At 59.6% G+C, this 12,429-nt stretch overlaps 1 protein-coding gene and 1 long non-coding RNA gene across 4 annotated transcripts in view; one reads left to right on the forward strand and one right to left on the reverse strand.

The window, feature by feature from the left end:
- The window catches only part of LOC100920800 (protein HIRA), a 69,304-nt gene that overhangs the window by 23,055 nt on the left and 33,820 nt on the right, over nucleotides 1–12,429 (reverse strand). The window contains exons 3-12 of one of the 2 annotated variants that reach the window (XM_031948974.1): nucleotides 12,285–12,395; nucleotides 10,623–10,713; nucleotides 9,901–9,995; nucleotides 7,913–8,008; nucleotides 7,158–7,318; nucleotides 6,023–6,190; nucleotides 4,863–4,976; nucleotides 2,915–2,985; nucleotides 2,252–2,357; nucleotides 641–853 (exon numbers count right to left, since the gene is read on the reverse strand). In XM_031948974.1, coding sequence (XP_031804834.1) covers nucleotides 641–853; nucleotides 2,252–2,357; nucleotides 2,915–2,985; nucleotides 4,863–4,976; nucleotides 6,023–6,190; nucleotides 7,158–7,318; nucleotides 7,913–8,008; nucleotides 9,901–9,995; nucleotides 10,623–10,713; nucleotides 12,285–12,395 — 1,226 coding nt within the window. Of the gene's footprint in view, nucleotides 1–640; nucleotides 854–2,251; nucleotides 2,358–2,914; nucleotides 2,986–4,862; nucleotides 4,977–6,022; nucleotides 6,191–7,157; nucleotides 7,319–7,912; nucleotides 8,009–9,900; nucleotides 9,996–10,622; nucleotides 10,714–12,074; nucleotides 12,396–12,429 lie in introns of those variants that run through there. The other variant, XM_031948975.1, reaches the window with a different exon arrangement.
- On the forward strand, nucleotides 8,914–10,042 carry LOC116420867. Of its 2 annotated transcripts, none has more exons than XR_004231315.1 (2): nucleotides 8,914–9,609; nucleotides 9,809–10,042. It is a non-coding gene; the product is annotated as an uncharacterized LOC116420867 (long non-coding RNA). The 2 variants fall into 2 exon arrangements; XR_004231316.1 differs by having other exon boundaries at nucleotides 8,914–9,546.

Here is a 12,429-nt window from a genome sequence, read left to right on the forward strand (position 1 = left end):
TTCCAGAGTGACTTGGGGTAGTCCAAGGAGACTTAAGTCACTGTCCTTTCTCTATCGTCTTGGGCTTAACCAAGACAGCAAACAAGGTCGCCGAGGGTCGGCCCCTCCAAATGCGGGCTTCTCGCACTGGGCTGTGAACGTGTCTTTTAAAAAACATTCTGGTAGCCCTGTTTGAATGGTAGCGCTCGCCTGAGCAACTCTCTGCCTTTCATCCTAAGCATTTAAGATCCGTGAAAGGGAAGACCTCACACTCCTGATGAAGGCTCTGGCTAATGTGAGAGGAGGAGGCCTAAAATGCTGCTGAAAGGAGTCCCTACGGCTCAGACACACAACTCGCCACTTTCTTTACACAAGAGGGCGCTCCCTCTGACTCCCCTCGGGTCCTACCGGCACAGAAGCCCACCCCCCAGCTCTCTTGCACTGCTGTTGCTTCCCTGGGTGGCCCCATCCCCATTTCTGGCCTAGTGGCCCTGCCTCAGCAAGCCCGGATCAGCATTAAGCGCTGCCATCCTACGGATTCCACCCTGCTCTTCTCAGTAGGAAGCTCCCTGGGGGAAGCCCCGCCACACGCCCCAAAGACTGGCCCCAAGTGGGTAGAAGCTTCGCCGGGTGAGCCCGTGGGCCCCAGGCCGAGACCCACCTTGCGGATGTCCTCCAGACTCTCCCCGTTCACCATGCTGGCCACCTTGGGGTTGGCGCCAGCTTCCCGGGACGCTGCGTTCTTGTGGCCCAGTTGCTGCTGCTGCCTCTGCTGGTACTTGAGCATCTCGGGGTTCTCGATGATGGTGGTGGGCAGCTGAGCCTCTGTCATGACGGCCAGGCTCTTCCCGTAGGTGGACTGGTGAATGTGGCTCTGAGGGAGGAAAGAGGCTTTGAGGAGGCAGCCTCTGGAACGCACATTTCCACTGTCTCCACCTCCGGGACCACCTCCCGCCTCTGAAGACCAAAGACCCTAATTCACGCCCCACCAAGACAAAGGTTTTTCAGCCCCAGACACTGGGTGGGGGAGTGGGTGTTACCATCCCATTTACAGTGGGAAGGTGCCTGAGGTCATGCAGAGAGGAGACCCCCTCCTTGCCCAGGACCTGGAAGCTCCTTTACTGAGCAAGCCCCCGCCCTGTCTTGCTCCAGGCTCCAGGCCGGCGGCTCTCAGGAGTGTGGCTGCTCCCAGCCTGACGCCCTCAGGTTCTCCTCCTGTTGCCTCAGAGTGACCCCCGGTGGGAAAGCATCTTGGGAGCCATGGCCAGTCTCCCACTGAGCTGCCTGTGGCTCAAGTGTCCTGTGGGCCCCATTGCTGTCGGGGGAGGTGCCAGAGGAAGTGCCCCCAAGGGGCCGCCATGGCCGGTCTTTCCACAGACCTTTGCAAGCCCAACACCTCATCCTGGGAATGACCACCGGGTGGGGCGGGGAAGACATAACCGTTTTAGGGGGAAACCCCAGGGAAGGCAAGGGACCGGCCTCCAGTGCCCCAGCTACCGAGGCTGCCACTGTTGAGCCTTTCCAGAACGATGAGCAGGGAGAAGCGGCCCGGCAGTCTCTATGGCCTTTGTCATCGTGCACAGAAGGGCACGCTAGGAGAGGGGGATGTCCGGACTGTTTGGGCTTCCTCAGCCAGACCCTTGGGAGCTCCACATAAAACACTTCCAGGGCCTGCAGCTCCTTGGCCTGTCCCCAAGGGGAGGAGGCTTAGAATTTCTCTGAACTTATTGAAGGAGGGGTTGTGCCCCTCCCCGCCCAAAGCCCTAGGGCTGGATGAGGAGAGGGGTCCAGGCCTCTCCCAAGACATTACAAGCTGCTCTAGGCTGGGCCCCAGATACAGAACACGCCCCTGGGCCGCGGGCAGGGCCACTGGGCAGGCCAGCTGCCTTTCTCTCCTCATGCTTTAGGAGGGCAACCAGCGGGGAATTAACTGGGGAAGGAGTAGATGTAAAATCCAAAGCCATCTATGGCCATGTGGGGAACACTCACGGTCCAGAAAGGCCAGACTCACAAGGAGTGCTCCCTACAGGAAGACACTCTTAAGATGGCACCTGCTGCCATCCTAAGATAGGAAGTGCAGGAGAAAGAGGAGGATGGCAGGCTAAATCAGGAAAAGGCCTCTTTTTTGGTTTTCTCCCCCAGAGACCCCAAGTGCTGGGGGAGCATGGGAGGCTGGGGCACTGGCCCAAGGCTGGCCCTGGCAAGCCCCCAAGCAGGAGGAATGAGGGACTACCTCATGTGCCTGCGGGTGCTAAGGAGACAAACTCAGTACCTTCTCCTCCTCGCTCAGGGGGTCCCCAAGCTCATCTTGGGAGAAATCCAAAAAGGCCACGGAGCCGTCCATGGAGCACACTAAGATGCCGAGTCCATTCAAGGTCCTGCAAAGGAATCAAAGTCATGAAGTCCTGTTGGGGCCGGAGGCCCTTCGCGCCAATTCCTGACCAGCATCGAGCACTCCCACTGGGAACCTCGGAAGAGCTTCTCCCCGTGGGATGCAAGGGCTCCACCTGCTCCTGGACTGTCAGCCTTGGTTACAGAGGAGCAAAGCAGGGCTCAGAGCCGGGAGCTCCAGCACGCACACTAAGTCACTGCTGGAACTGCCGACTCCGATCCAGCGCTTCCCTCTCAGGGAGGCTGAGGAAGGCCACGAGAGTGACCCCTTGGTGAGCAAGGACCCGAGCCCACCCCCCTGGTCACCTCCCACTGCCAGCTCTGCGAGACCCCAAGCGGGAGCCGTGGTGACCTTCCAGGAGGGTTTCAGACCCTTGTGCACAGACAGCAAACCTGGCCCCCCGCATGTGCAGTGACTCCCACACAGCGCCAGGCAGGGGCCCCTGAAACAAGGAGGTTATAAGGGGTATCGGAGGGGAAGGCCCCACAGGGCCGGGTTACACAAGTGCTGCGGCCTGGCGGGGAGCACCCAAACTCGGCTTACCAAGAAATGTCCATGATAGACTTGTCAAACAGCTCATGGATGACGACTAACGGCCGCTTCAGACACGTGAGCTGTGGGAGAGGAAGAGAATCAGGGCCTGTCTTCAGGCCGGGGGGAGCCCCAGAGGCAAGAAGGCAGCCCCTGGTCCCCGGGGGCCCGAGCCACTCTCTGATCCCCACTCCTCCCTTCGCTGCGCAGGAGCACTGCCTGAGGCCCGGGGCCTGAATGTGGGCCCAGCTGGCAGCAGCAGTAGCAGCAGCAGCAAACCCAACCCCGGTGGTCCGGACTGTCTGAGTGAATGTGACATGCAAAGAGCCGGGTTTGCATTCTGCTTCTGACACAGACCTAGAGGCTTTGGGCAAGACACCTGGTCTCTCCCAGTCTGTTTCCTCAACTGTCAAGTGAGAGTCAGGCTAGCCGACCTCGCATGACCTGATGGTACCTGCTTGTGTCTCCCCTGACCCTAACTCCCCCCCACTCCTGCTTCTCTTCTGCCCTTTGTAGTCAAACCCCTCAAAAACGCATCTCCACCAGGGGCCTCCATTTTCTCTCCTCCCCCTCTCTTCTTCAGCCCTGACCCTGTGGCCTCCGATCTCATCGCTCCTAAAACTGCTTGGTCCAAAGTGACCGGTGACCTCTTAGAGGCCAAACTGGCCCCCTTGGGCTCCAAGCTGGGGCTGCTGTCCATCTCTCCCTCCTCCTGGATGTCTCCTCTCTCCGGGTGTTCAGGACACGGGCTCCCCTACTCCCTCTCTGAGTGCTGGGGGTCCCCGGGCCTCTGTCCTGGGCCCCCTCCTCTTCTGCATCTACTGCATCTCACTGGCTCCCCCTGATTCAATGACCATCCCCCTGCTGAGGATTTTCAATCCCACCCAACCTGCCCCACTATCGGGCAGCCTTGTGCTCACAACTACATAACAGATAATTTAAAATGGATGTAGTGTAGGCATCTTAACCTCGGGGTGTCCAGAGGAGAACCCTGCCTTGCCTCCACCTTCCCTCTTACTATCAGGGCACCAGCCGCCCCCAAGCCCCTAGGATCTGAGCTCAGGAGTCAGCCAGGACTCCCATCCCACCCCCCACATCCAAGGTCTGTTGATCTCACTTCTGCAGCATTCCCTCAATCCTCCCCCCACTCTCCTCTAACCCCGCCCCCCCCAGCCCCACCCTGGGTGCAGGCCTTCATCCCCTCATTCCTGCAGTAGCTGCTGGGGGCTCTGCCCATCTCAGTCCAGCCTCTATTCAGCCCCCCAAGGGACCTTCCTAAAGCTCAGGTCTGACAATGTCACCCCCCACTCAATAACTCCTGTGGCTTCCCTAACCCCCCCCCCCACTCCCTACCCTGTCCTCTGCGACCCAGCGCCCCCAGCCCCCAGGCTGATCCACAGACGAGACCCTCCGTCTCTGGACCTGCTCTCTGGCCTGCACCCACCGTCCTTCGCTCTGACCTCACTGGCTTCCTTCAAGTCCCAACTACACCCCTGTTGCCCCCGGCCCCCAGCCTCCTCATTGCAGAGCCTTCTCTTTGTTCATTTTGTCCAGAGTGTACAAGTCTGTCCATGGCGGTCCGCAGGTCGCCTCCCCCACCAGACTGCAAGCCCCTCGAGGGCAGGAGCCCTCTGCTGCCTTTCTCCCTCTGCCCACCATAGGAGCATGATGGGTGTCTGTGGACTGGCTGACTTCTCTCTGGGAGGAGGGCCAGCCCTCGAGCCCTTGGGGCACTACCTGCCTACACTCGGGAGGCTAGGGCGACTTCTCCTATATAGGCACCCAAGGCTTCCGTCCCACTTTCAGGAGTGTGGGAAAGCAGGCCCAGCAGACGGGGGAGGCCAACAGTGGAGGCGGGGGCCTGGTTTTGGACCTCTCCGGGAGCCTCACTGCCTACTCTTAATCCTCTGGGTGGCCCTGGATGTGGGTCTCACCCCCCAGCCCCAGTCTGGCAACTCACCCAGACTGAGAGGGAACGATCCTTGCTGCCCACAGCGCAGCAACAGTACGGGCAGCTTGGCTTGGCAGAGCTCCCATTCTTCTGCTTCTTCTTGAAGATTTTGGGATTGAATTTCTAGAGCCAAACAGATCGAAAAGCACTCACTAAGCACCCGCTCGGCAGCCAGCCAGTAACAGCGGCAGAATCTGGCCTGCCCAGGGCCCCCAAGGACCGTGGCAGCCAGTGCCCACATCCCCAGAGAGCCAACCAGGACGAGCACTCTGCGTCCGGGCGGCCCATCACCCTGATTGTGGGAAGGGGAGCTCCTGTGACTGCCCCAAGGCCCCAATGCCCCAGAGCTGCCCGCAGGGACGGACGCCTCAGAGTCCCAAGCCAATCTGGCCATCCTGCTGAGGGGGAGGACTGCCCAACCTGGCAGTCCACCTGTGCCCCAGAGGCAGGTGGGGGTCTCCTGGCATGCTCATACCCAAGTAAGAGAAGATTTGCTGAACTGGGAGAGCAAAGGTGAAGGGGAGTGACTGCTCTGGGAACCCAAATGACTGAGTGAAGGCAAGCACAGAGCAGGTAAATTAAGTCGAGGGGTCCCCTTTTTGCCCTGGGTGCAGGAGGCCCAGTTCACCTTGACTAGATTCCCCCCATTAGCAGGAGCCTCTCCTGACCCTGCCTCTGCCTCTCTGCATCCTCCTATATAGAAATGGAGCGCAGCCTGTCCTGGAGCTCAGTCATGGTTGGGGTGCTTCATGGCCCAGATGCAACTCAGTGAGGAGACATGGCCAAGCCCCAGACACCACGACAGGGCCCAGTTTGGGCTGGATACTCTGCGTTGGCCAAAGCCCTGCCGTCCCGGCCGGGGCTGCCTGACGGGCCCTGGAACTGGGCTTCCCCATCCGGCGTTCTGTAAAGTTCCCTGAATCCCGGCACTGACAAGGCAGCCTCCTGCAGGAGGCCATTCTGGCCTTCGGGCCCAAGGGCACAGCAGCCCTGGGGGATTTCTTGCAGGCTCCCCAGCAGTCCCGGTTCCTCCTGTCCTTCCTCTCCTCTAAAATTCCCGCTGACCCCGTTTGGGTTTTCAGAGCATTTTCCACACGTGGTCCCACCGCGTCCTCCCTCCCCTCTTCCCTGGGGCTGGCGCTGCTTCTATACACCCAGGGAACACTCACCACCACCGTGACCGCCTTTCGATGCCCCACAAAGTCCATGTTGGTTTTCCACCCGTCCCTCTCAATGATCTGAGCAGTGGGGCCCGAGTTGTTCATGGCGTGAGCAGAGACGAGGTAGTGCCCGTCGGGGGACCAGCTGAGACGCAAAACGTGGGTCGTCCCCCCGCACTGCAAAGAAGAGGGCTTTGAGACCCCGACTGCCCCCGGCTTGGCCCTGCTCGGGGAGCCGCAGGGTCGCCCATGGTAACCTCCACACACAGCGGACATGAGTCCGAGATGGAATTATCTCGTCAGAGGGGTGAGAAACGCTGTGAGAAAACCACCGTGGCCTGGAAGCGGGGCGAGGAGCGACTACCGCGAGAGTTTAAATCACGTTTATTAGACAGCCGCGGGCCGAGCTTCTAACTGGTGCCTCCTGGGAGAGCTCGGGACAACATAGGAGCGGCCTGAGGAGCCCGGCCCCATCTGAAGCAGGCAGGGGAGTGAAGGCCAAACCCGAGGTGAGGGCCAAGCCCCAGACGATGGTATTAGGGACCGGGGACGTGGGGACATCTGGGCGTCCGGCAAAAGGCCAACAAAATGCACCAAGCCCGCAAAGCACGTCATGGAGCACAGACTCCCCCCAAGGCCTCCAGCCAAAAGGCTGGAGCTGGGAGCGAGCTTGGAAGCCCCGGAGGCCAGGGGAGGCAGCCCCAGGAGCACCACCAGGGGGTGCAGACGAGGCTGTTCCAGGTATGGGGGAAAGTGAATACATAGGCATGGAGGAGGAAGAGCAGCGCAGGGCAAGATCAGGGCGAGTGAGTGGCCACTGCCTGCAGCTGCTCCTACCCATAGCGGGTCTCGAATGTCAGCCTAAGCAGCCTCTATCTCAGTCTGGAGGCCGGGGGGCTTCCTGCTGGGTCTACAAAGCAGGCCAGGAGGCAAGCACGGGACCTTCCCACCCTCCATTCACAATGGGTTCTGGGGCAATCGAAAGGGCAGAGGGGGAGGACCCCCTGGCACGACAGCACGCCCATTTTCAAGGCCTCTCCACAGCTGCCCTTCTCCTGGGCAGCAGAGCCATCTCCCACATGGAAACCGCTACCTGACATGCGCCCTCTCCAAGGGCAGAACTCGGGCCCCGTGGGGCTCATACCTCATCAAAGGGCTTGGTGATGCTGGTTTCCAGCTGCCAGTCCATGGTCCTCCAGACTTTCAAGCTGCGGTCATCGGCCTGGGAAGCAATGTACTTCCCCACAGGGTCCCAGGTCAGCCCCTTCACCAATCCAGAGTGGCCCCGGAGAGTGGCAAGGATTTCTGTGGAATAAGATGAAATCAAGGAGAACAGTGAGGAACAGCCTGCCGGAGCACGAAGTCTTGGGAAATGAGGCTGCTGAGCCCTCCAGGGCCCCCATTCCTTTGCCATCAGAGTGGGCACAAGGAGCTCTTCCCCCAGGACAATCTGGCCGGTCAGTGCAGCCCTGAGTATCCAGCCCACTCCAGGGGCTGGATATCTCCGTGGCAGGTGCTTTCCACCTGGTACAATGAACCAAGGAAAAAGAGCCGGCACTGGAGGTTTCCAACTCATTTTGAAATGAGTGCATTCCCACAGCCAGGCCGCGCACTCCCCAGGAGCAGCAGTCCCTGACCCCTGGCCATGACCTCCACCTGGGGTCCAGGGCTTCTCAGAGCCCCAAGGGAACAAACCCGGCCAGCAGCTGCAGCCTCCCCCAGGCTTCCGGGGGCCTTTCTGGTCCCAGCATGGGTCCTGCTGCACTGGGAGACCCCCTTGCGCTTTCCAGGGAGATGGGGCACAACCTCAGGCCAGACGAGCGAGCAGGAAGGCCTGTCCTTGCTCTCCTTACGGGGCAGGGGGCCACCCCAGCCCGGCCCCTCAGCAAGGCTCCGTACCTGGAAATTTGACGGCGTTCCAGATGACGACGGTGTTATCCACACTGCAGGATGCAAGCCAGGCATCGTGAGGTGACCAAGCGACATCCATCACATCTGGAAGGAGAGTCAGGAAGGGTCACAGTTCCACGCAGGGCCCCAACCTCGTCCAGTCAATCTCGCTCCCATGGTCGCGCAGGCCCCCCCCCCAAATCCAGGAAGGTCCCCCCGGCCCAGCTCTGCCCCTCATGCGGGTCTCTCGGAAGGGAAAGAAGGGGCCCAATGCCGGTGGGGGCAGAGGCTCCAGGGTAAGGTGCTCTGCAGCCCATGGTGCGAAGGCTAATTTGACCCGCTCCATGAGTCAATCCTCTGCCAAAGAAAAGTCTCCGACAGCTCTGAACCGTCTATGCCACACCCAGGCCCCCAAATGCCTGCGGGCCCCCTGCCCCATCACCTGAATGAAGGCTGGCCTGGAAAGCCCTGTGAAAGCTGCCCCAGACGCCCCCCAGGCTCGCGCTCTCCTCAAGCTGGGACCACCTGCGTCCCCTCTCCCACCTGGGATCCCCCACTCCATCTCTCCCTCCACAAGGTCCCCTGCACCCTCATGCACTCAGCCGAGGCAAATGGGAATTAGTTTGGAGCGGCCTCCAGCCAGGGGCCCGAGGGAGCTGGGGAGGTTCCTTCTCACTAGAGCCGCCCTTGCAGGTGACAACCTCACCTAAGACAAGGCCCCACGTGTGAACGGCCCCAGAAAAGCCTGTGGTCTGTGCTCTGGGGGACAGGCTGCCGGTGCCTTACAGAGGAAGGTGCCTTTCCTTTAATTTTTAACAGACAAAAAACCCAAGACAAACTGGGAGGGGTTCTCATTTCCGGCTCCTCAAGAGCTGGCTGCTCTATGTTGTGCCGAAGTGAAAGGTGAGCGATCCATGTTGGGGCGTAGCCCAATACCCCAAAGTGCCTTCTGGGGTGGGTCAGGAACCACCCCCCAGAACTGAGCTCTCAGCTGCAGGCAGCCCCTCTCCGCTCCTGCTCAGTCAGTCCACCTTTGGGAGAGTGCGGAGTCCTGCCACAGGAAGGCAGGAAGGAGACAGCCTGGGCAGACCCCAAGGAAACATCCACCAGGCAGATAAGGCACGTCCCACGCTCGCACTCACACCCACTCCAAAATCCCAGCCGCTCACAAGCCCAGTATTTACAGTGTTCTTCGTCAAGGGGGCAAGTAACGCCTCCTTCGAAAGGTCTGGGGCCCCCAAAGCCAGAGTGTATCGGCCTGTCCTGGGCCCCTGGGAGGGCCGGGCCCTCCTCATCCATCCCAGGGTCCCCCAGAGAGCAAACGCTTCAGTCTCGCCCAGGCTGGGAAGGCAGGCCTCTGCATCCCACCCAGATGCTCTGGGTCCCAGTTTTACCAGAATACCTCCCAGAGGCCAGGGAGTCAAAGGGGACCCTGCTGGCAGAGGGGAAGCGAGCTCTTTGGGGGACTGGCCACAAAGCTCTAGTGCCCCTAAAGCCCCCATGTCTTCTTTTCCTAGGGTGGCTCCTTGGCAGCCCCTAGTCTGAGGCCTAATGCCAGGCAGAGAAGCAGGCCCGGGGCTCCTGCCCCCGCTCCACCAAGGCCGCCCTGCTAACGGACTGCGAGAATGCCCAGCCTGGCCCAGGTGATGGTGGCTGCCAGAGGTCCAGAGCTTAGGAACAGACAAGGCAGAGAATGGGGAGGGGAGGTAAAGAGGGAAGGAGAGAGGGGAAGGGGATACAAGGACGAAGGTGATGGGGGTGGGGGGTAGAGGGTCCCAGTCCAGGCTGTCTATGCTAGGGGACCTCTTAGAACCCCTTCCTACCCCTGCTTCTCTTAACGGCCCCGGGGGCAAGGAGCAGGGTCTCCCCAGCCTCCAACCCTCTCCCTCTGACTCCCTTTTCTAGGGAAGCTCAGTAACCCCAGGCTTTGCAGAGCTGGAGGTAGCGCCCCTGGGGCAGGCTTGGGGCTTTTCGGAACCAATGGGACGTTCACTCACCGCCTGAATGGCTTCTGAGGATGGACACACACCTCCACTGCTCCACGTTGGCGAGCTTACTACTGGAACCGAAGACCGTGCTGGGGCCGATGTACCTGGGGGAGAGAGAATCCCAGAGGTCACCCCCTGTTCTCAGCGAACACCAGGGACACAAAATGCACACGAGGGGCTGCGGTCAGGCTGCAGAGCGTGCGGCCCGGGCCCGGGCAGGGGTCCCAGGGAGTCAGCACGACAGCCGGCACTGGCCCTGCTGTTAGAGTAAGTCAGCCTCCTCCTTTAACTCTTAGGTGGCTCCACACAATAAACACAGCAGGGACGGAGAAATACGGATTGTGAAATGGGGGCATAATTGGGATAAATCAGAGCTGGACCCTCAAACCAGGCTCATTTCACCACAAAAAGATAAAGAACTATGAGATGTTTACAGTGCTCTGCTCCAGACTCCATAGGGCTCGAGTATCAGGGCCAGGGCCCAAGTCCGGACCTCCTAGTGCTAAATCTGGAGCAAAAGCTCAGCAGAGCAGAGTTCTGGTCATTCCACTAGGAAGCAGCCAGACACAACCTCGGGCTTAAGGGAAGAGTGCGCCTGGGGGGCTCCAGGAAGACACCCCTAAAGGGCACATGAACACTCACAGTGGATGCTCATCCAAGGACGGGACAGGGAAAAGGGAGACTGGAAAACACCCCCTCCAAAAATAAGAGAAATAGGAAATGATGCTTACGTAGCCCGCTTCCACACCATAATCAGTTTGTCATCTCCCCCAGAAGCTAAATACATCCCACTGTTTGACCATCGCACACAGTTCACACAAGCTAGGAAGAAAAAGAAAAGAGGTTGGTGAAAAACCCCAATTCAGGCCCCGGTTCTCTTGTGCAGGCTGTGGTCCGGGGATCACGGAGCTGGAGCTCTGCCCAGGGAGGCAGCGACGACAGGAGGGCCCCTGCATTTATCTGCGTCTCAGCTGAAAAGCACCTCAGTGTGAGCGGCAGTCGGTCAGTCGGCGCTTTAACCAGGCCCGGAGCCCGTGGCACTGGCCCACCAGAAGGCCCCCTCCCCGCGTAGGGGCTCTGTGCCGGTGGGCGCACCGATGTCCCTCTGGGCCCCCGTGGGCTCTGCTCTGGTTTGATACCTACCGGACAGGCCAAGAGGCGCTACATTTTGGGAAGGGAAAAATGGTAAGTGAGCCGGGAGCCATTCGAGTCAGCGGATACAACCCAGCTGACAGAGCATTTCTGAATGGGGGAACGGACCATAAAGCACGGTTGTCGGTCTCCACGAGCCACACTCTAGAGCTAGAATGAGCCTGGAGAGCCTGTGAGAGCAGGGACCCCTGGAGTGATGTCTCCTCCGCAAAGCGCGGGAGTCACGCAAAGGCCCAAGGAAAGGCCCGGTCTCCCTGGGAGGGCTGGCCCTTCTGGAGCAGAGCCGACCAGGCAGACTGCACAAAGAAGGAAGGACATCAGGCAGACTTGCCCCCAGGGCCGCTAGTGAAGCTGAGATTTCCAGGGGGTTCAGGGCTCGGTCCTCGGAGAGCCGAGAGAACAAAAGCTGCCATCTCCGAAGTGGCCTCTGGCCTGTGGGCAACTAGGCCTAGGCCCAGGAGGCAGGAGCAGTCTCGAGGCCAGACTAAAGGCTCAGAGGACAAATGCCAAAGGGGCCTCAGAGCTCAGTCACTCGGCCACACATCCCACTGTGCAGCTGAGGCCACGAGGGCCCGGGGAAAGTAACCTGGCCAGGGTCACACAGCTAGGAAGGGGCCAAGCTAGGATCTGAACCAGGTCCTCTAAGTGCACGTCCAAAGCTCCTATCACACCACAAAAGAGACAAGAGGATCGACTGATAATGACTCATGGAGAGTCAACAGGGGAAGGTAAAGTTGAAAATACCACGAGGACAAAATGAGCTCCCCAGGGTCACAGGGAGGGAAAACTGAGCCACAAACACAGAAAAGGAATCTGCGCCCTCTAGGCAGGTCCCCAGAGGGGTCCTGGCACTAAGACCCCAGGAACCGCACTGGCCCAACTGGAAAACCACAGCGAGCAGTCCATTCTGTACCCCCTTCCCCAGAATCCTCCTCTCGCTAGGAAGCTGAACCCAAAGATGCACAAGACATGTGTGGAAGCCCTATCGAATCAGGCGGTAAGACTCATGAGCAGGAAATCACCAGAGGTACCTGCAGGACTGTCCAAAGGTGGTTCTGTGGGTTGGCCAAGTCTTCTGCTGAATAACTCAACCAGGTGTGTAGCCAACATCTGTGCCTTCTGACAGCAGACCGGGGACATTTACCGCTGCACGGGGCCTTATATTTCTAATTACAAACACATGGGCTAACTTTGGGCAATCTGCCAACACTCAAAGCCCACGAAGGGCTGTTCTGTAATACCTAAGTGATTGTCCATCTGGCAAAGCATCTTGGGAATATTTTCATTCTTTTCATCTTCCTCTTTGAGGACTGGAGCCATATTCCAGATCACAACCTTCCCAGAATCTTGCCCTATAAGGAACAGGAGAGAAGACATCAACATACC

The sequence above is a fragment of the Sarcophilus harrisii genome, chromosome 1 (assembly GCF_902635505.1).
Source record: "Sarcophilus harrisii chromosome 1, mSarHar1.11, whole genome shotgun sequence".
NCBI lineage: Eukaryota > Metazoa > Chordata > Mammalia > Dasyuromorphia > Dasyuridae > Sarcophilus > Sarcophilus harrisii.